Source organism: Sceloporus undulatus, chromosome 9 (assembly GCF_019175285.1).
Source record: "Sceloporus undulatus isolate JIND9_A2432 ecotype Alabama chromosome 9, SceUnd_v1.1, whole genome shotgun sequence".
NCBI lineage: Eukaryota > Metazoa > Chordata > Lepidosauria > Squamata > Phrynosomatidae > Sceloporus > Sceloporus undulatus.
Window position 1 is genome coordinate 13,006,621 of NC_056530.1, and position 22,715 is coordinate 13,029,335.

The following is a 22,715-nucleotide window of genomic DNA, read 5'->3' on the forward strand; positions in this document are numbered from 1 at the left end:
GGTAAGCCTAGGGTAGTGATGGCAAACATTTTAGAGACTGAGTGTCCAAACTGCAACCCAAAACCCACTTATTTATTGCAAAGTGCCATGTCCCTCTGACTTTCTAGCAACAAACTCTGGCGAACTCTGTGCTGGGGTGATGGCATGTGTGCCCACAGAGAGGGCTCTGAGTGCCACTTCTGGCACTTGTGCCATAGGTTTGCCACCACTGGCCTAGGGGCTGGGTGGCTCTTGTTTCTTTGGGTGCAATTTAAGGCCGCATTCCCACTTACAAATAAATCACTTTGCGATCCGAATCGATGGATCAGTTCAGCAGTGGAGCGTGGTTCACACTGCATTTGCCCCGGTCGCAAGCCCTGGTGATGTCACAAGGATGATGTCACAAAGGGGAACCCTTCAACGATGTCATTAGGCCTGACGCATTAATCATCAACCACCATTACACAGAATATGCCAATTAAAGCAAAAACCTTAAGTCTAACCAACGAGGAAAAATATACGTGCAGGCATTTTTCAAGGCAGCGTTCTCGCCCTGAACCCTGAAGAAAAGAAGATGGGTGCTGAGATCTGCCAATCCTGCCCAGAACCCACCAACACATGGAAGAATGATGGAATTTAGAGTACCAAAAGTAATTCTTTTGAGCTCTGTGGTGTACTTGGGGTTGGGAGAGGCTTGTCTGTTATTGGCTAGTGCCAAAAATGTCCATGCAGCGCATTCCACCAGAGGCCTCTTTTGTTGCAAAGACCCTTTGTGTCCCTTGCTTCCTTTTCCTCCTCTGCCCCCTCCTCAGTTCCTGTCCCCTCCATCCTCTCAAATCTGCTCCATCAAGCTGGAATTTTAATTTTGGAAGAACTACTGTGGATGGTCTCTGGAGAGAAATGGAATGTGATCCCTGTCTCCGTCCCCTTATCCCCCAATTTTTCCAATGGTCAATGCTGGTACAGAGAAAATTCTGAGAAACTGCATCTTCTGGAACAGAGGGGAAAACACAGATTGGGAGTTTTGGCAATTGCCTGTACCATTTGTGTGCTAAACCAAGGTCCAGGGACAAAAGACACAGATTATTGCATGAGGCTCTGGACAGGGTATGAAACCAGAATTGCAACAACGTCTTCCACCGCATACCGCACAATGTTGTTGTTGATCCATTTTTAAGCCATTGCTGTGCCATTTTTATAGTGTAACTATGCATTCATAAGAGAAACCCATGAATGACCGCACAATCCTACATGTGCCGATCTCTGTGGTGCTACATTATCCACATTGTAAGACAATAGGCTTCAATCATTTGCCACATTTCAGTTACATGACACCACTTCTGTTCTTTGTCCTGTGGTCCGAGGAAGGGCACATGTATTATTTGATCTGTGAGATTTTGATTTTAACTTCCACAGTGCCAAGGATGTGCTTTTTCTGCTGGAGACCCAATGGTTAAAGATGCTCACATCAAGTGGAGGAAAGTCCCTACTAGTTCTTCCCCAGAGCCCCACGAGAAACACATGACGCACAATGGATTCCCATCCACTTTGTCACCAACAAAGTATGCGCGCTGGAGACGCTGGGTCTCTGCATGTCCGAGTCGACCTTCCTGACACCCCGACCAACGCCTTGTGTTCTGTCCTCTGAAGGTAAGGTTGCTACCACCAGGAAGCAGGAGACATGCAGGAGCTTTTATTTCCCCAACCAGGAAAAGAAACTTAGATGGATCAAAAATGTCCCCAGTTGCATAAACATTTCTTAAGTACGACAAGCCTTTTAAAGCAAAAGTCTTGATGGAAGCAAGAGAAGCCACGGTGAGGCTGGCCAGTTTCATATTCCAACATGGGTATTTGTGAAGTTGAAAGCTTTCATGGCCAGCATCCATAGTTTTATGTGGGTTTTTCGGGCTATGTGGCCATGTTCTAGAAGAGTTTGTTCCTGACGTGGATATTTGTGTTGGTGGAAAGAGTTATCCCCAATCTTCCTTATATCAAGTTTGATCAGATGAGGAAAAAATCTAACTAGCAACTGGATGGACAAACTACAGCATAGTCAATCAATTGATTGATCAGCCATCTTTATTTGCAGTCAATAGACTATAACATCTTCAGATGAAGACACAAGCAATGGTAAAGCATGCAGAAACACAATAAAACCCCTAAACACTAAAACAACCAAACAATTCAGGTAACACAATAAATGCAGTTTATGTTATTCTGTCATTGGTGAGCAAATAAGAATGGTCAGATTTAAAAGCCAAGCTACCCGGTCTGTTGTTTGAACCTTTGAGCAAAATAATTAAAAGGCATTGAAAGGTACGGTCTGGAAAAAATGGAGTAGTTGGGAATATGAGGTCCTTGATAGGAATTGTAGAAAAAGAATACATGTAAGGGAGTTTCAACTTCGATAGTGTAACAGGGACAAAGGTTGAGTGGTGAAGCAGAAAAGCACAGGTTGATGGCTAGAGTTCTCCATCATGGTCTACATTATGTGACTTTAAAATAAATAAATAATAATAATAAATAATAAATAAAGTTTTTATTTATATCCCGCACCTTCCTTCGATCAGGGCGGCTTACAGTATAAAATTTCAAACAACAATACATACAATAAAATCCAAAATACATCACATATAAACAATAATAATAATAATAATAATAAAAAAACAGGCAAAAAAGCCCCAAAGCCCTTCCTCTTGGCCACGAAAGAGGAGGGAGGCCCACAGGATTTTTAATCGGGGAATGCCTGTTGGAACAGGAAGGTCTTCAAATCCTTCCTAAATTGGGCCAGGGTGGTAGTCGAGCGGAGCTCAGTGGGCAGCGTATTCCAAAGGGCTGGGGCAGCAGTGGAAAATGTCCTCCTTGTGGTGGAGGACAATCTAGCCCCAGGCACCTTCAGTAGCTGCTGCCCAGATGTCCTGAGGGTGCGAGGCGGAATGTACGGGGAGAGGCGGTCCTTTAGGTAACCTGGACCCAAGCCATTTAGGGCTTTGTAGGTAATAACCAACGCCTTATATTGGGCCCGGAAGCAGATAGGCAACTTTACACTTAGTTATGTAACAGAGGCACTAAGTAACCCTATTAGTAGGCTGTGAAGATGGAAAGATGCATTTTGTGACATTGGTAAGAGCAGATTAGTCCCACTGTGTGTCAGTCCAGTTGTGCATTGGTCCTATATAATAAGATAACAGCAGCTCCTTGCTTAATGTGAACATTGCCAAATGGCTCAATTCTTTTTTCCTTTAGACATATTTCCACTTAAGAAGATGTGCGTCTCCAAGTGAATTCTAGTCTTATTACTTACTTACTGTATATACTCATGTATAAGTCTAGAAATTTAGGTCAAAAAATTGACCCCAAAAACCTGAGTCGACTTATCCATGGGTCAATGTAAGTACTGTATCTTAACTCTTATTTAAAAGAAGGAACCATCCCATGGTGAAGTCAACAGTATAATCTGCCCTGAAAGCACTGACCCTCTCTACTTTCTCATCCATCCAGCCTTAAGAGTGAGCACAAAGATTTAAGTCTGCTTAAATTTTGAAAGTTATTTGGCATTGTTTTGCTTTGCTTCATCCTTTAGATCCTTTGTTATATACCCCTAAATTCTACCCTCAACCTATCCAAGGGTCATATCAAAATCCATAATTTTGGCACCCAAACCTGCCCTCGACTTATAGTTGAGTATTCTTAAGTGATGTGAGGACATAAACCACAGACTATCTCCAATGGGGTGATGAACCTGTCCTGGGTTTTAATGCAAAATTCAACAGGCTAAACTATCCATGGTGTCTAAACTATTTTTGGGACATGGCTCATTCAGCACCCTGAAAGCTCCTTTAAAATTCACACTGAAACTCAGAAGAGCCCCAAGGACATGGAAGGCACCAGGTAACAGGGATCCAACCCCACTGCAGAAAGATGAGCCCTATTGTGCAAAATGTTGACCAGGCTGGAATGAGTCAAAGCTGTGACCAAACACTGATATCTAGCAAACATGAGCGCTGATTTCAAGAACACCAACCCAAGAATGACATCCCAGGAGTAGGAAATTTCCTCTTGACTCAGCCGATGACCCACTGGTGCCTTAAAGTATTGTTCAGATTGCACAGGCTTGGACAGCTTCCTTTTTGCTGGAGTCACCGCTGCTGATATTGCTAACAGAAGGATCCTGCCAAGGGGCTGAGCCCCTTTCAATTGCAGTTGGAGGATAATTGCACATTTGTTTCCTTTGAAGAGTTGGAGATCTGTTGCCTAAAGATTAGCGGTGGTCCAAAGGACTGGCCTGGACATGCCCAGATGAGACCCAACCTTTGTAGCTGTGCATTTATGAGCTCTACCTCTTGGGGCAGGAGGGGCGGATGTTGTTGCGGATCCCAGAATGGCATTTGACATTTCAAAGTGAATTTTGAAGATCCTTGCTTGACTGAGGACTGTTGTTGGACTGTAACTCCCAGCACTGTAGTGGTGAGGGCTACTGGGAGTTGCAGTCCAGAAACATCTGGAGTGTTGTGTGAGTCCCAGTAGTGATATAGAAAAGATGAGAAATAGATTCAATATTTACATTGATAACGAAAGATGTTGAGAATTATCCCCAGCATGGAATCTGTTCTGCTTTAGGGTAGAGCTTCCCTTTTCTATTACTGTAATTCATTTTCTATGTGACTCTAAGTATTAGTTTCCTCTTTTAGGTTTCATAAACCTATCAGTTAATCCAGTGAGAACAACCAGTCACCTGTGGCAAATAAAAGTTGCTTCTAGACACCCAGAAGAACTCCTTTTTATAAAGAACTGGATATCTGCTTGCAGACCACTGAAATGCCACTAGGGCTGGCATCGTTTTAGTGGTATACATAGTTAACCTTATGCAGAGCATCTGGCTATGTCCCTGTAGCAATATGCAAAAGGATTACACCTCTGAAGGATCCCATCAGATCTCAGAGGACAACGCAATTGCTTTGTGTCCGGCTACTGGGACATAACCAGATCCCCATGCCACCTTCCACCAGGCACAAAATTGCTGGAGCCAGGGAGAGACTGCAGTAGCTTTATGATAGGCCTGAGGGATGGTAAATGACTCAGTGTAGCTTTGTTCCACATCCGGAACTACTGCACACACTACACTGAAAAATGCAGGATTACAGGTATGGGAAGTGCTATTTCAGGGTATATTTTCTTGCCCAAGGTAAATATGTAATGGATGGGGTGGAAACTGGTGGAATTTAATCTACGGAGTTAGCTGCCATTCCTAGGAACTGGGGGTACGATGCTGCCCAGAGGGCAAAAGTTTTACATTCCTTCCACTCTGGGAATCCGGATGATCCCTTGCAAAGACTCCAAAATATCCCCCTCCATATACCCACCCACATTTGCGACTGGGACGGAAGCGTCACTTATAGGGCAGCTGACCCCACAAACGTCTGCATTGTTTTCCAGCTGAGAAGAAAGAATTTAAGTGACACATCCAGGGTGGGTGGCAGTGGGTTATGCCTCTGCATCACTTTCCCCCATTTGACCTCAGGGTCACTAGTACCCTTTCTGCCACCCTGGCATGACTCAGTGGCGCTTACTCCATATTTCCTATTAACTGCGCACTTTAAAATGTGGTCAGCGCAAGATGATTCAGATGTGGTGGGCTTCCTTCCCCCTTCCCCTTTTTTGCTACCTTTGCCATTTTGTTGGAAGAGGGTCCCCCGGCCTTTGAATGACATCTTCTTTCAGTTCTCCTTATTTTACCCTCCTGTGCAAGAATTAAAGATATGTCATTGTGCAACAGGAACTCCATTGTGGTTGTGTAATGGGACCCTGGCAGGTCAATGTCAGTACAGATAGTACAGAAGAAAAGGCCATGGTCTCTCTGCCAGGCTGGCAGGAGGTGATGGGGAACCTTTCAAGAAAGGCCAGCCAACTGGTCCAATGCTATGAAATCCTGGGATTGTTAGTTTGTTGCACAAGAGCGCTCTGATCAGAGGAGGCTAAATAGCTCACCAAACTACAAATCCATAAGACTGAGCCCTGGCAGTAAAAGTGCATTATTTCTGCACTGCAGATGACATCCTTGCCTCAAATTGCTTCTCTTCATGAGTTCCTGCACTAAGAGATCAACTTTCCAATGATGAGGCCATGCTTTGACAAGGAACTCACACAGACAGAGGTCCTTCTTTTGTGATCGCTTCCATGTGCTCCAAAAACGGCTCCCCAAACCCTTCTTTTCACTTGTAGGATGAAACGAGGTGTGTCAGAAATTGGGATTTTCCCTTCTCAAATAATCTGAGCCCTGGCAGGACTGTGGCTGCGGTTCAGCCTCACTTCTCTCCCAGCCACAGACAGACAGAAGCAGCTTGCAGGCCTTAATTCCCATCTCTTTTCTCTCCGACTTCCTGAGGTCAAACTGGGCTACATGCCCAACCACTGTGGCTCATTGTTGCTCTTTTTTTACAACATTGCAGAAGTCTTTGATTTGGCTTGCCGTGCCCATGGGCAATTTGCCATTGCGGTTTTGGCACCGAATGGTCCCGAAGTGGCACTCTGAGGACACCAATGCTTTGCAAGGGTGCAGCAGGATGGCAAGGGAATCCTCTCCTTGCCACTCAGTTTGCTCTTTGCTGGCTTCTCCAATGAGGCGCTGATGCATTGCTTATCTTCAATAGGATCCAGCCCTGACTTGGTGCAACTTCTCATCGGTATGGAGAAGAGGAAAAGGGGAAGAAAAAAGTCAAAGGTCTGCCTATGCTATATAGCTGTAGCATGTAAATGCCACTTTTAACTGTTTTGCCTCTACCCCGTAGGATCTGTAGTTTGGGATTTGTAGTTTGGTAGAGTACTTAGAATTGTCTGCTCACTCCAGTGCACTCCCCTGAAGTATGGTTCTCTACAGTGAGAGCTAAGATTAAATTTGGAGGCTCTGATGATGTTGTGTATCATCAGAGAAAATCCCGCTTGGGCTTTCTTTAGTAAACATAAAGCAATGTTTCTTTACTAAACACAGGGAAATGTTTCTTTATTAAACAGAAGGAAGATGTTTAATAATAATAATAATAATAATAATGATGGCACTAATAATATAAATGGAATGTTCTCATCTTTTTCATCTGTTGCATAGCAGCTTGATGGGCTGAGAGATAATAAATAAATATTCATTAATAATAATAATACTAATAATAGCCTTGGGGGGAGGGGCTCCTCATAACTATAGAGCAATGACCAGATCCATTGTAGAATAGTGGATTGAACATTGGACTATGACTCTGAAGACCAGGGTTCGAATGTCTGCTCAGCCATGGAAACACGCAAGGTGACCTTGGGTGAGTCACACACTCTCAACCCCAGAAAACCCTATGATAGCTTCAACTTAGGCTTAGGGTTACCTCATAACTTGAAGGCCCATAACCAGCTTTTCCACACTACATAAATAAAACAGTTTGACCCCACTTAAACTGTCAACCCTCCATCTTGTGGAATCCTAGGAATTGTATGTACTTTGGTACTGTATGCAGCCTGGTTTGTCAGAGAAATCTGGTGCCTTCCCAAACTACAGATTCCAGGATCCTGTTGGAAAAAAACAGGGCAGTTAAAGTGGTGTCCAACTGCCTCATCCCTGCAATGTGGACACACCAGACACCAAATGAGCAAACTGGCAGGGAAGCCTAGGAAGTTGGGATTCAACCAAGGGATAGTATGGCAATTTCCGGAACCCAATTCTGGGTGCCCAGGCTGGTTTCCCCCCATGTGGAGCCTCCATAAAGGGTCTTTTGGCCCCTTTGCCCTGGCCAGGTTGACCAGAGGTCCTCCTTTTCCAGGAGATGTCCTACAATCCCACTTTCTGTCCAGAAGGAATCTCAAAAGGTCCTCCATCCAGGGTGACCAGAAGTCCTCTTTTCCCAGGAGATGTCCAACCTTCCCACCTTCTGTCCAGGAGGAATTCCAATAGGTCCTCCATCTAGGGTGACCAGAGGTCCTCCTTTCCCAGGACACACCCTCGATTTCCAGGAGGAATGCCAAGAGGTCCTCCATCCAGAGTGACCAGAGGTCCTCCTTTTCCAGGAGATTTCCAACTTTCCCTTCCCACCTTCTGTCCTGGAGGAATCCCCAAAGGTCCTCCACCTGGAGCCTCAGTAAGGAGCCTGGCTTTCCCCTTCTAGGAGTGGTGTGGGTCCTCCTTGTCCCTGGCCCAGGGCCCCTCTCTCCTTCCTTCCCTGGTGCCTGCCTCCAAAGGGGCCGGAGGAGAGGCGGACCAGGGCGGGCCCTTCTGCCTTCCAGGGTCCCTTTGGTGCCTGGCTCTGGAGCTGGGCTGCCATCCCTACATAAGAAGCAGACCCACCTCCGCGGAGCCCAGGGCCAGAGCAGCCTTGGCTTTCCTGCACCTCCAAAAGAGGATCCTCAGCCTTGGAGCCAAGTTGGCCATGCCAGGTGAGACAGCCTTGCGCTCTCCTCCTGTCTCCTCTTTTCCTTTCCCCCCTCTCCTTCCCCCCTTTCTCTTTCTCCTTCTGCCTTTCCCATTGGCTTCTCTCCTTCCCTGGGCTCCCTCCTCGGCTTCTCCAGGGATTGCATACCCACCCAGCTGGGCTCTGGCTTCTGCCCTGGGCAGCTCCTGATGCCCAGCCCAGTGCCCTCTCTCTGGTGCGCTTTTTTACGCACGAAGCAGGGCTCGCTTGGCACCAGAGGGAAGGGAAGCAGCCCAGGAGGAGCAGGAGAAGCAGGATGATGATGATGATGATGATGATGATGATGATGATGATGATGATCTAAATAAAAATTATTCTTATTATTCTTATTCTTATTATTATGATGGTGATGATGATGATGATGAGTATTATCTCCAAGTCCCACTATCTCCAAAATGATTTGTTTCTTCATTGCTTCATTTCCATACACCAAGTAATTTGACTTTGAATGGACATCCTCACATACTAATGGCAGATATATATATATATATATATATATATATATATATATATGGGGCATTGGTATGTGAGGGATGTCAATTCAAAGTCAAACTCCTTTGTGAGTGTCTATGTGTATGTGTATGTTTGTCCCTGGTTTCCATGCCACTAGTTGCATCTGAGGAAGTTGACTTTAATCTATGAAAGCTCATGCTGCCAACTTCTTTCTTTCAGTGAGTCTCAACACAATGGTCCACAAACTGTGCCCTTTAAGAGAATTTGGACATCGGCTCCCCAAAGTCTCAGCCATGTTGGCCAATAGGCTGGGAATAATAATAATAATAATAATAATAATAATAATATTTATATTCTGCTTTTTCACATAGGAATCAAAGCGGATTACAACAATATAAAATTACACCATATACAATTTTTAAAATACAATTAAAAAAACCCCAAACCCCCAAAAAGGATTCTAGGGGCTTACGTTCCAAATCCCTTCAAGAGCACAGTTTGGGGACCACTACTACACCACTGCTTTCCACATACTATCAGCTGCATACACACTGCAGAAATAATGCAATTTGCCACCACTTTAACTGCCAGGACTAAGTGCTATGGAATTCTGGGAATCTTTTTTGTTAGAGAGCTCTGACCAAACAAACTGGAACGCCCAGGATTCAATAGCATTGAGCCATGGCAGTGAAAGTGGTGCCAACATGGATTATTTTCTGCAGTGCAGATGCAGCCTTTGTGTGTTTATTCAGAGCGCAAGTCCTGGGAATGTTTTGACAGCTGGGAGAGACCCACAAAATGGCAGGGGTTTATGGCCTCTTTATCACCAATACATTTTAATAAAGGTGCACCGGGGGAAACAAAAGAGCTATATTTAACCATATCTGTTAAATTTAGAACCCGCCACTCATGTTTGTGTTCAGGGTGGCAACCAGGGCGTGGATCGCACCCATCCTATGTTGTGGGAGGGACATGCAGTGATCCACATACAGCCCTTGGCCAAAATGTTTCCAGTTGCCTCTCCTTTTTTTTTGCATCCCATCTCTCCGAAACTGCGCTTACGTAAGTTGGACCGAATTATCTCTTATCATTCAGTGTTGTCTTTTTGGAGATCTGCCAGCCACCCACTTTGGTTTTTGAAACGCTGCCAGCTCTGGGTTTGAGCACCTCAAGATCCGGCATGGTGCAGTGGTTTGAGCATTGGACTAGGACTCTGGGTATCTGGTTGACACTTGTGCAGAATCAGTTTATCCAAAAAGACATGGAAAAAGTCAGTGTCAAAATAACGTGGGTTAAATGGGTGCCCCTCTTCTCCGAATTGCTTTGGCGATTTGGTTCATTTGAAATGGTTCAAACCAATTTGCGATCCAGTTTAAAAGGTAGTGGGAATGAGGCCTTAACATGTGTGCAACATGCACAACACCAGTTTTCCAGGATTTTCTGATGTTCTCCCTCCTTGGATCGAGGAGTTGTTTCGTGTGTGTTTCCATGGATTTTGTTGCATGAGGGTCAGAAGGTGGCAGTTAATCACAGCAAAGGTCAGTTTTTCTTTTGCTAGCATCCGGAATGGCCAAACAGGAGTCCATGGGGAGAGAAGGATCATCCAAATTCCTCAGTTGCCTTTTTGACCCTGAGCCCCATTCTCCTGAGATTCCTGCCGCTATTGCTGCCAGGAATGGAGAATACATTGCATTGCAAAAGTCTGAGATCATAGAAGGTGTCTTAACTCCAGGTGGCACGGAGGAGGTGCCAACCCATGTTCTCTTAATATTGGCAAGGAGGTTCTCTCTCAAAGGACTGGCTGGCACAGTGAACACCGGTAATTGGTGCTTGACTTCTAAAGGAAAGGATACATGCGCTCAGACCTTGCTTTCAAATCCTAATTTCCTTTCTGGTAGGAGGTAAGTCTCCACTAAGTTTCTTCTTGAAGGAGGCAGTGAATAATTTAAGCCATTTTCTATCCACTGCGAGGAAGTCTCCAAAGGTTATTCACAATAGGGGACTTATTCGGCACAAAATTCACACATGGTTTGATTTGCACAGAAAAACATATATAAGACATTTTCTGTGCAGGCAACTGCATTTTTTCTGTACAAAGAAATAACATTCTGATGCAGAAATATTACTTCTTGCACATAAGATGTTGCTTTATAGCAACGCAACCATATGTGAAGTGAGGAATTTCCATATAAAAAGGTAGCTTTCACCCCCATACTATGTTCGGTTGCAAATCCCTGTTCAGCTGCAAAGCTTTCTCTGGGCCATCTAAGCAATGCACTGTCTGTTCGCTGAACCTGCTTTGCAAAACTGAAGCCAACAATGCTGTCCTGAGCTCCTTAAGAGGAAGGGTGGTAATACGTGACCGTTATATAAATAGCGATAGCATGTCAGATTGTGTTTCCGAACACAACATACTGTGTGAACCGGCCGTGTGATGGTGTGACCCAGTCTTCCTCTCCATCTCCTTTCGACAGACTGCTTTCAGCCCATGAACAAGTTCAAGGTTGCCGGCTACCCGTTTTCTTTCTGTTTCTATCCCAAGGGCGGCGTAAACAGGAAAATGTCCTGAATTACATTCTTGGCCGCTATGTACAAGCGAGGGAAGCCTGGGTTCAGGGTGAACATGATGAGGACAGATATATATCTCTGTTTTGGCTGGGCCTGGCTGGCGATATGAGACATTTCTGGGTCAGTCGTTCACAAAACATCCACCTGTATAGAGCAGCGATACGTGCAAAACTGGACAGAGTTCTCCATCATGGAAACATGAAACGTTGGCTCAAGACCAAGGGAATTTCTGAAGCGGCATCTTTCCTTTTTTCATAGGGAAAGTTAAAAATCACATTCTGGGGAAATGCTTGAGTTTTGAAAAGACTAGCCCCCCAATTTTTTTTTTCCATGGAAAATGTTTCAAAATTTCTCATGCCTATCCTGAGACATTTCTTATCTTTCCGACTGCAAAGTTGACTTGTCTACTCTTGATCACAGCTCAGGAAAGTTGTTGTTGTTGTTGTTGTTGTTGTTGTTGTTATAGTGAAGTCGAAGGCTTTCATGGCCAGCATCCATAGTTTTTTGTGTGTTTTTCAGGCTATGTGGCCATGTTCTAGAAGAGCTAGAACATGGCCACATAGCCCAAAAACCCACAAAAACTATTATTATTATTATTATTATTATTATTACAACTCTCAGGGTTCTCCAACCTTGATGGCTAAAAGTGGGGGATTCTGGGACTTTTGATCCAAAAGGAAATGTTTCCAAGCTTGTTCTTGTTAATCAAGGAGGCTCCTAAAAGTCAGATTCCACTTTATGAATCTCCCCATTTTTCTCTTTCTCTTTTTCCTCCATCCTTCTCTAGAACCAGTAGATTTCAGAAGACAGAACGTCAAGGTGAAAAGAGATTGCATTCTGTGATTTTAACCTTTTGTTCTTGTTCTTTGTCAGGTCTTGCAGATTTCGGAAAGCTAAAAGAGAGGATGCAAATGGTGTTCTGTTCTGCAATGTTAATCTTTCTCCTCCTTTTTTGTTCTTCTTCAGAATCTGCAAATTTCAGAATGCCAAAAGACAGGATGAAGGTTTTCTGGACACTTGTGGCCATCCTGCTGTTACCAGATGAAGCTCTTGTTGTCCGAGTGGCTCGGACACGGAGGGAGCTGGCTCCAGGTTTGCATGAGCGAGGAATCCGGGACGCGGGGGGCTCTTACTGCCAACGCCACGATGCCTGTTGCAACGGGAGGGATGACGACTGTACCGTGCCTTACCTCGACACCATTTGCTACTGCGATCTTTTCTGCAACCGCACAGTATCTGACTGCTGCCCGGATTTCTGGGAGTACTGCTTAGGCATTGAGCCTCCCTTCTCTGTCCAGAAAGGTGAGCTATTTTTTGGAATAGCCAGGGGTACAAGTGGGCAGATATATGGACCTGGGGATGAGTCTCAAGGGATGGGATGGGTTTGCTCCGTTGCTTATGGAGAGATGGATTGGGATGAATAATGGAATCTTAAGAGTTGGAAAGGGGTCCAAGGGCCATCTAATCCAACCCCTTTCCATGCAGGAATACACAATTACATCACTTCTGAAAGATGGCCATTCAACCTCTATTTAAAGGCCTCCAAAGAAGGGGAATATACCATCCTTCAAGACTTTCCACTCCACTGTTGAACAGATGCTACAGTAAAGAAATTCTTCCTAATGTTTAGGTGGAATCTCTTTTCTTGTATTGGTGTTTGTGGCTGTAATGTCTTATCCTCATGGGTTCTATATAGCAGGTTTAGGGGCTATACAGATTGCCCCTTTGTAGCTGGATTGGGGCTGTGGCAACCTCATGCCATGACCCTGATCCAGCCTCTGGAGAGTGCAAAAAGCAGCTCCTTTTTGTGCACTCTAAAGGGTGCCATAGCTGGAGCAGTGAGGCTTTATGATGCCCTTCAGCTCTGCATCATGTGGATGCAATGCCAGAAGTGCGTCATGATGGTGCGCGCCGTCTGGACCGGCACATGCCATCATGGTGCCATGGGGGTGGAGTTAGGGCATCCAGCGTCAGGACACTGCATCCTGACTCTGCCCACAGGCCGGCGCTTTCTTCAGGTCTGTATAGGGCCTAAGACACTGTTAAGACTCCAATACGACAGAGGCTACATTTTAATCTTAATACTTACTGAGTGGCCAAGAACCGACATCTACCCTGATGGTATTTTGCACTTTTTGATTGGTGCAATAAAGGGTCCATCGCCAGATGAACTTTTTATTTTCTTTTGACAAATATGAAATCGTACAGTAATTTAAGAGAGCTAGCACAGTGCAGTGGTTTGAGTGTTGGACTAGGACTCTGGAGGGTAGGGTTTGAATCCCTGCTTGGCCATGGAAACCCACTGGGTGACCTTGAGCAAGGGGCACTCTCTCAGCCTCAGGGGAAGGCAATGGCAAACATCCTCTGCACAAATCTTGAAAATAACACAACAACCCTAGGATAGGGTCACCATGGAGTTGGCTTGAAGGCACATGTAGGAGTGGTAGTATTGGTTGAATGAGGGTCTCATGTTGGGGGTCACCTGTTGAGTCCCTGAACCTATTTGCAGCCTTGTTAGACAGATGTGCCTTTAATACAGCCATAGTTCTCAGAGACCTATTCTGGATATCATCATTTCCACAGCAGCTGCAAATCCCTCTTGATTCTTTCCAAGAACGATGGGTCTTTCTTCTTCAGACACAATAGCTGTCTTTCTCTTGGGCCTGGCCTAGGAAGGTTGGGGAGGGGAATTGCTAAAATTACTCATTACGTCTTAATGAGAATGAGTGAAATTAGTAAAGAATTACATTCCAACTTGTGGTTTGGACCCTTGGATAAAACCAAGGTGTCACCCTATCCTCTTGCATCAAAAAACCATCCGATCGAAATCATGTATCCTGACGAACAATGTGAGATTTTGTTCCATGAAGTTCAACCTTTATTCCTTCCCTCTTCTCCTCATTCTGAAGAGGTTAAAAGGGTAGCATTTCTCCCATACTTTCCATGTATATTTGTAGCAGGGGTGGAGATGCTAAACACAACTTATGTGGTTGTGGGAGGTAATTCATAGAGAGTAAATCTGTGTGTGGGTTTCCCCCTGAATTCATTATGGATTTAAGCAACCTAACCTCTTCCATCTGCAAGGAGTTCCAAGAACAACACTGCAGGTCTTGGCCTGGATGAGAGAGCTCTGGCGTCTTAAGATGTTCTTTGTAATACTTTATTTATTTACACATATACAAGTAGAAAACAGTGGGGTCAAATGCACTCACATATAAACAGGCAACTGATCTGTATCAGATGCCCAAAGAAAGCAACTACTCCTTAGAGACGCTTCATTTATCTCCTGTCTCTTACTCTTCTCTGAAGCTTCATGGTTGACTTATCAGCAGTATCTTTGGGTGCATCTATACTGTAGAAATGATGCAGTTTGACACCACTTTAACTTCCCTGGGCTCCATCCTACAGACTCCTGGCATGTGTAGTTTTGTGAGGTGCCAGCACTCTTTGGCAGAGGAAGCTAAAGACGTTGTAAAATTACACATCACAGAACGTCTGCCTAAGAAACGTATTGGAGCATTTTGCAAGGACTACTAAATCTTTGCAGGCTGGATCCTGTTGCAGAATCCATTTTCCAATGAGTATCGGACTTTGATTTCCATTGCATCCATTTTATGTTTCTATGGCAAGATTAGTGTTCATGGTATATGGTTGTTTTATCGCAATTTGAATATTAGATATATATATTTAATATCCTTGTCATAGTTTGTATTACAAATATCAAACTCCTTTTTTTGTATTTACAAATAATTTGTATTTACAAATACCTAACTCCTTTTTTCATTCTTGAGTGAACATCTTCACCATGCTTCTTAGAGATCTATATGAACTCAGTTTCTCATCCAAGTTTCCCCTTTCTTTCCCAGCCTGCATCCGCAATGGGAACAAATTCCCCGGAGGCGCAACCTACAGGGACAACTGCAACCTCTGGTAAGTCAGTTTCTGGAGCAATAAAGCAACATGCTATCGAAACTACACTATCCATGAGTATGTGCAGTTATAGCCCTTGGATACCACTGTCATGCCTCCAACCTTTGGAATCCTGTGATTTGCAGTTGGCTGAGTGACTTGAGGTGCATCTACACTGTAGAAATAATGTAGTTTGACCCCACTTTAACTGCCATGGCTCCATCCGACAGAATCCTGGAATTTTCTGAGGCATCAGCACTCTTTGGCAGAGAAGGCTAAAGACCTTGCAAAATTGCAAATCTCATGTTTCCATACGATGGAGCTAAAGAAGGTGGCAATGGAAAATCTTCTCTGAACAAAACACGCCCAGAAAACCCCATAGTAGGGTCTCCTTAGACTCACCATAAGTTGGAAGGGACTTGAAGGCACACAACGAGAACAAAAGTACCCCTAGAACAGTGGTTACCAATACCTGTGGTCCTCCGTTTGTTTTGGACGTCAGATCCCCAGAAGCCCCAGCCAACTTGGCCAACAGTCAGGAATTCATGGACGTGAAATCCAAAAATGTTTGGAGGACCAAAGGTTGGGAACCAAAGCCCTAGGATGAAAACTGTTTCGAACAAATTCATCTATAAAACCAGCAGACAAACAAACAAACAAACAAATATTGCACACTATTAAAAGGCATTTTAAAGCTCTCCTAGTCCTCTTGCTCTCCTTATCTTCCCCATGCTGTCCCCAAATGGTCTTTAAAATCCTGCAAAAGGAACTGAAGCAAAGGGACAGATCTCTGCCCAAAAGGGTTAAAGGACTGGGACGTTTTGCCAACCCTGGCAAGGGTGTGTATGTGTGCATTTATGGCTTTGGGCAAAGAGGCAGTTCTTTCTCTTTCTTAAAAAAAAAAAGAAATGGGTTCGGAGAGGGAGGAATTTGACCTCTGCTTTTTCCCACTGCCCCGTGGCTCCTGTCTGCGCTCTATAGCGTGGGAGGAGGGACCACACAACTAATGAAAAATAGAGGCCAAAGAAGAAGGAAGGGACGTTTATTGGAACGATCGCCCCAGAAAATAAGTGCATTTGCAGGACAGAATGCAAGCCTCAGGCGTTGGAGACCGAGTATGAATCATTTTGCAACACTTGTTTCAGGTGCAAAAATGCTTCTTAAAGGCTGGGAAGGTCATGCTGACTGGAGAGGAGGGCAAACTTTTGGGAGCTGCGGCCCAAAGAAGTAACATTTCTAAGGTTTGAGCTTGGAGTTGTTCCCTTCGAATGAGGAATCAGCCCTCTTACTTGTGAACATGTGTGTCTTCAAGTTGCCTGTCGACTTATGGCGACTCCACAAGTTTCATAGGGTTTTCTTAGGCTGCATCTGCCGACAAACAATGCCCCTTCTCCCAAATGAAAACTTCCTTTACTCTCCAAATTTCTACCATGGCCAAGAATGAGACATCAAAAACCATTCATACCCGGGACTTATCTGTTTGCTGTGTTCACGTTCCTTTGGTCGCTTGGCCTGCCCTTTTTCTTTGGATACCTAAATGTGCATGTTTGTGTGTGCATGGTCCTTTAAGTCACCTGTCGACCTATGGCAACCTCATGAATTTTCTATGGCAAGGGATCCTAAAGGTGGTTTCGCCAGTTGCTTTCTCTGAAATATATCCAACAACACTTAATCTTGTTGGCAGTCTCCTCCAAGTACTAACCAGGCCTGACCCTGCTTAACTTCCAAGGTCAGATGGGGTCTGGTGCCTTTAGGGGTTTGATGCCTAAATGGTATCTAAAGGGGTCTTAGAGCCCCTTTACTACAAGATCCCTTTACATACTGATTTTTCCGGCTAAGGAGATTGGGAGTTTATCCCATGAATATTCTGGAAAAATCACGTAATTACACGAAACGATTTCACATCCCGCCGCACAAAATCCGCCATTAAAGTGGTCACAAAGAAGCATTAACCCACATCTTTTTACTTTCGGGATTTTGGTGATAATGCATTTCCAACATCACTTTATTTGCGCAATTGTGTGTGATAATCATCCACGCAATTCCTCGCCATTTCCGCTTCATTTGCGGGATGCTTTAAATGCGCTTTAATCTCTCTTTAATGTTGAAACCAGCCCCAGTGTGATGTCTTGGGTGCCGAAATAGTTCTTCGAAATCTTTGACTGAGGTTTGAAGTTAATAGGATGCTAGAAATCTGAGGACTGAAGGACAGTTTCATTGGGGCAGGGGAAGCAGAATTCTTATTGGAGAGGTCAATGCTATCGTTTTGTCCTCTCCCCATAGATACACATCACTATGTTCTTTCAGTGTCGCATTTTGCAGAGGGAGCGACTTCTCCTCTAGTGATAAAAAGGGTTAAAAGATGTGAGTCTCTGCTGATCTTTTCTTTATTGCTCAGCAGGTCCTGGCAGAGAGCAGGCTTTGACTGGGGAATGCTGATGCTGAGCAGGTCCCTAAAAGGAGAAAATGTTCAGGATGGGGAAGGAAAGGGGTGGAGTGCGAGCGGGAAGGAGTATTTTTTTCCAGATGAGAGAAAATACCAAGCGTTGTGTGAAGTGTAGCTAATGTTGGGGCTGGCATTTCCTGAGGATTCGATGAAAAGGGTGATGGGTCGTACCTTTTTGCTAGGAGCGTTGTGGTTCTGCCCAACTGAGGATGCATCCACACTGTAGAAACAATGCACTTGGGATCCACTCTATGGAACCGTGGGATTTGTAGTTTTGTGAAGCACCAGCTCTCTCTGGCAGAGAAGGCTGGGCGCCTTGCAAAACTACCTATCCCCGGATTCGGTAGCATGGAGCTACAGCCCTTAAAGTGGGGTCAAACTCCCCGACAAGAAGAAACCTGAACTGATGAGAATCTGCACAGTTGAGGATTTATTATGCTCACGAAGATCATGTGGTTGTTTTACGCATAAAACAGTATTTTATGCTGTTTTCTGGACAAAAGGATCATGTGCGAATTTTTCTCAGGATAAGTCCTGAATTGTGAAAAACTTCAATAGCTGCATGGTTTTCAAAGACTTCCTTACTTTGAGAAGAAAACTGTTAAAGTTACTCATTGGTACCTTCGAGAAGGAATCTAATGAAGAATTATATCTGTAACATCCAGATTCTGTAGGCATTACCCCTTAGTTTACTAGTCTTTGGTAGAGCCAGTGTGGTGTAGTGGTATGAGCATTGGACTATGACTCTGGAGACCAGAATTCAAGTCCTTGCTTGACCATGAAACCCGATGGATGATCTTGGGCAAGTCACACACTCTCAGCCTCAAAAGAAGGCAATGGCAAACCTCCTCTGAACTGATCTTGCCCATGATAGGGTCGCCGTAAGTCAGAAATGACAGGAAGGCCCACAGCAACAACTTTGGTGGGTCCATAGGTGATGTCTTCTTCTGTCTTCTCTTCTCAGCACTTGCCATGCAAATGGACACTGGGTCTGTGAAGACCACGCATGCCTCATCAATGGAGACATGATCGATGCCATCAACAGAGAGAATTATGGGTAAGGAGACAAACCATGGCTTGTTGGGTTGAGGGTGGGACAGAGAAAAGAAGCTGGTCAGTGGGAACAAATGCTTGCTTCGGACACCTTCACCCCAGTGCATGGATTCTGGCAATGGTGAGGAGTGGCACCAGGGAACCTCCATTTTGTTGCTGTAGCAATGGGGCAGGATTGTGGGCAGTGGCTGATGGAAAGGCCAAAGCAGTGAGCAATCTCAGGGTCTGGCCTCAGGTCCAGGGATAGAAGAAGTTGGCAAGTCTAGGATTGCTCTCTGGAGGACATTTCTAATGTTGGCGGACAAGAGTCTGTGCAATCTGAGCCAAGACATATACATGATGGCGTCACTAAAGGTGTGTGGAGGCTTCAGGTTGCATCTTGTGAAAGCCCAAAGGAGGGTTAACACCCATCATCTATCTTAACCCTTCTAATGCCAACCAGGGCACCTCTGCAAAATGGAGAGATACTCCCATTGCAAAGCATTACCCTGCCTTTCCTTAGTACCCCTGGAAAGTTTATTCCCCCCCCCCCCCCAGCTTTTGTCAGCAAGTCCAGTATCTGAGCAAGAGAATCCTGGAATTTGTGGTTTTGTTTGATTTTTTTTAACACAATGTTCCAGGTTTGTAAAACCTTTGGAGCAATCAGTGAAAGTTTGAAGTGGTGAATAAGGGGTTGCTCATACCTTGCAAGCATGTGTGTACACAGCAGTTAAGTGCAAGGAATGCACACTTGAGCGGCACAGAATCTCCTTTTGGCATTCCATCTTCTGAGCTGAGGAAGAATGTCAAAAGGAAAGGCGACTCACCTATTTGCAATACAGTTGGCCCTCCCTGTCCATGGATTCTGCATCCAAGGATTCAACCATCCATGGCTTGAACAATTAAAAAAAATAAAATCCAAAAAGTAAACTTTGGTTTTGCCTTTTTATATAAAGGGCACCATTTTACTGCACCGTTGCATTTAATGGGATTTCAGCATCCACAGATTTGGATATCCATGGGGTGGGGGCTTGAACCAAACCACAGCGGATACCTAGGGCCCACTGTATATACCCAGCATTTGACCCAAGTCATTTGGCTGCCTGAAACAGAGCAGCAAATGGTATCTGAGCTCACTCCACTTCAAGTCACCCCAGTTAAGGTCCATTATACTTGGAACCAGATACATTACATTGACTTATTATTATTATTATTATTATTATTATTATTATTATTATTAAATTTATTTGTATCCTGCTCTTTCCCTAGAACTAGTGACCGATGAGGCAGAGCATTCAAAGCCCCTCACCTTCTCTGCCTATAGTAAAATCATTAGTTGCTGATGATGCCAAGTTCCATGGGGCAAAAAATTCCCTTTGGATTTTAGGCTGAATTTTAAACCAGCTTCCCAACTCTGAAGATGGGTTCACTTCCCCGATCAGCCATGGAAACCCACTGGCTAACCCTGGGCAAGTCACACTCTCTCAGCCTCAGAGGAAGGCAAAGGCAACTTCCTCCCTGAACAAATCTTATATAATATAGTATAATCTTTTAAAATTAATTTTATTATCTCTTTAGATTATATGATGTAGGCAGGCTTTTATATTTTAAATTGCTTTGCTTTGTAAAGTGCTGTGCAAAGCCTACGGTGGTCTATAAAATAAATGTAATAATAATAATAATAATAATAATAATAATAATAATAATAATAAATAATAAATAATCTTGTCATGAAAACTCCATGATAGCTTTGACTTAGTTGGAAATGACTTGATATCACAGAACAACAAGGACTCGGGGAAACCAGAGTTCAATTCTCTACTCAGTCCTGGAAACTCACTGGGTGACCCTTGGTGAGTCACAGCCATTTCTCAGAGGAGAACAATTGCAAACTTTCTTTGAATAGATGTTGCCAAGAGAACCCTAGGATGGGGTTGTTCTAGGCTGGAATCATCTTGGAGGGACCTAGTACCAACAAAACCATGGAGGAAGGGGTTTCTTTGTGAGAGCGGATCTATTCTTTTACTAGGTTCTCCCCTGTCTTTAGATGGAGAGCTTCAAACTACAGTCAGCTGTGGGGCATGACACTGGACGAAGGCATCCAATACCGCCTGGGGACCATCAAGCCTCCCACCTCGGTCATGAATATGAATGAGCTCCAGGTAAGTTTCTCTTAGAGGTAATATTTCTAATAGCGTGGCCAGATCATCAGTCATCACCATCCCCCAAACCATTGATCCTCTTTCCTAGTTTTGCTGAGCACATGATCAGGGCTTGTGAAAGTTGTTAATTTTAGGACTATTGTGCCCAGAATCCTTCAGAGCAGCAAAACAGGCGGAAAGATGTGAAGCACTGTTTCCCCAAAAGTTACTTTCCCAACCACTGCATAAAACTGTGAATTTTAGGGAATGTGTGTATATCACGCTATGCTTGTGGGACCAAAAAGCCACCATTGTACAATGGATGTATTCTGCTAATATTGCTGGAGGCAGTGTTGCACGGAAAGCATGATGATCCTCTATGCCTTGTTTTTCCAAGTTGCACATTGTGCATTACATGTTGTGGTTCTGCTTCCTATACTTTGCATTGCGGTTGTATATTTTGTACTTTGTGCATTGTACATTGTGCTTTGCACACTGGCACCTAGTCATTGACAGGTCTTGCACAATGTTGTTATTCTGTAGGAGGGTTGCATTGCCATCATGCAATGTAACTCTGGGGATACTTACGCTACATTCAAGGGATGTTGAACTGCATCCGGTGTATGTTAGGAATATTGCAAAATCCAGTAACTGCTTCTGTTCATGGAAAGGGATGGACTTGCCCTTTGCTTCAGGCAACAAAATATCTTGGGACAGCCCCATTGATGACTGTTTAGGTCTTGTTCTTGCTTGCTCTTAACACATTTTAGGCCAAAGAATGGAAAGAAGGTCTTTCCAAAAATCTGGCAAGTACAGTGGGTCCTTCATATCCATTGAGCTTTGGTCCTGGGGATAACAAAATCCATGGTTGCTCAGGTCCAATTATATACAGTGGCAAAGTAAAATGGTGCCCCTATGAAAAATGGCAAAACAAAGGTTTGCTTTTTGGAACACACACACACACACACACACACACACACACACATATATATATATATATTCGTGGACACTTGAATTTATGGATAAAGAATCTGTGGATCCAGAGGGCTGACTGTGCTGTGATGTGGAATAGAAACTTGAAATGTTGACATACAAGGGAAAGTTGAGATTTTCAGGAATTGTTTTTTCCAACATCACTTTCTGCGACCGTTCAGATCCCAATGGAATTAGTTGAAGAATAACACAAACACACAGTTTGGAAAGCTTACAGTCTCTTCATGATAAGGGAGATTCTGCTTGTTCATTTGGGGAGGATAGAAGCACGGCTTTCCGAAGAGAGGAGACACTGGGGGCCTTGCAGACTTTTTCACACAACTGCAAACTCAGCAGCTTCTGGGATTTCAGTCCCCGGGGGTCTGTGTGGAAGTTCTAGGGGAGGGATAGCCTTTCTCTCTTTCTTTGACCGTGTTGTTTTTTCCCACTGCTGGGGATGGCTAGAGCCCCTAAGGACATTGGCAGAGTCAGCAGAACCAGAACCCTGCTGTGAACGTAGTGCATTACTCCGGACGTAATCTGCCCCAACAACTCCAACAGTCTAAAGCAAACACAAGGTCAAAGGCAGACGGCAGCTGAAATTTCAAAGGAAGCAAGCCAGGAGCACTCCGGACCTTCCTCTATTCCTGTTTTAGAACAAGGAAAGGGAAGGGGCCAGACTTGGGCATCCACTGGGGACTTTGTAGACTCAGAAAAGCAAGAGGCCACTTGTCCCTGGGAAGGAGGCCTTGTCCTGTCAAACTCGAAGCA

General features: G+C 44.4%; 1 protein-coding gene across 3 annotated transcripts in view; it reads left to right on the top strand.

The window, feature by feature from the left end:
* Positions 1-8,238: 8,238 nt before the first annotated feature.
* The window catches only part of TINAGL1 (tubulointerstitial nephritis antigen like 1), a 29,975-nt gene continuing 15,498 nt past the window's right edge, over positions 8,239-22,715 (top strand). Inside the window, exons 1-5 of one of the 3 annotated variants that reach the window (XM_042439935.1) lie at positions 8,239-8,388; positions 12,411-12,746; positions 15,311-15,374; positions 18,764-18,856; positions 20,861-20,993. In XM_042439935.1, the coding sequence (XP_042295869.1) occupies positions 8,382-8,388; positions 12,411-12,746; positions 15,311-15,374; positions 18,764-18,856; positions 20,861-20,993 (633 nt within the window). In that variant the 5' untranslated portion in view covers positions 8,239-8,381. Of the gene's footprint in view, positions 8,389-10,653; positions 10,778-12,410; positions 12,747-15,310; positions 15,375-18,763; positions 18,857-20,860; positions 20,994-22,715 lie in introns of those variants that run through there. The other 2 variants (XM_042439936.1, XM_042439937.1) reach the window with 2 other exon arrangements.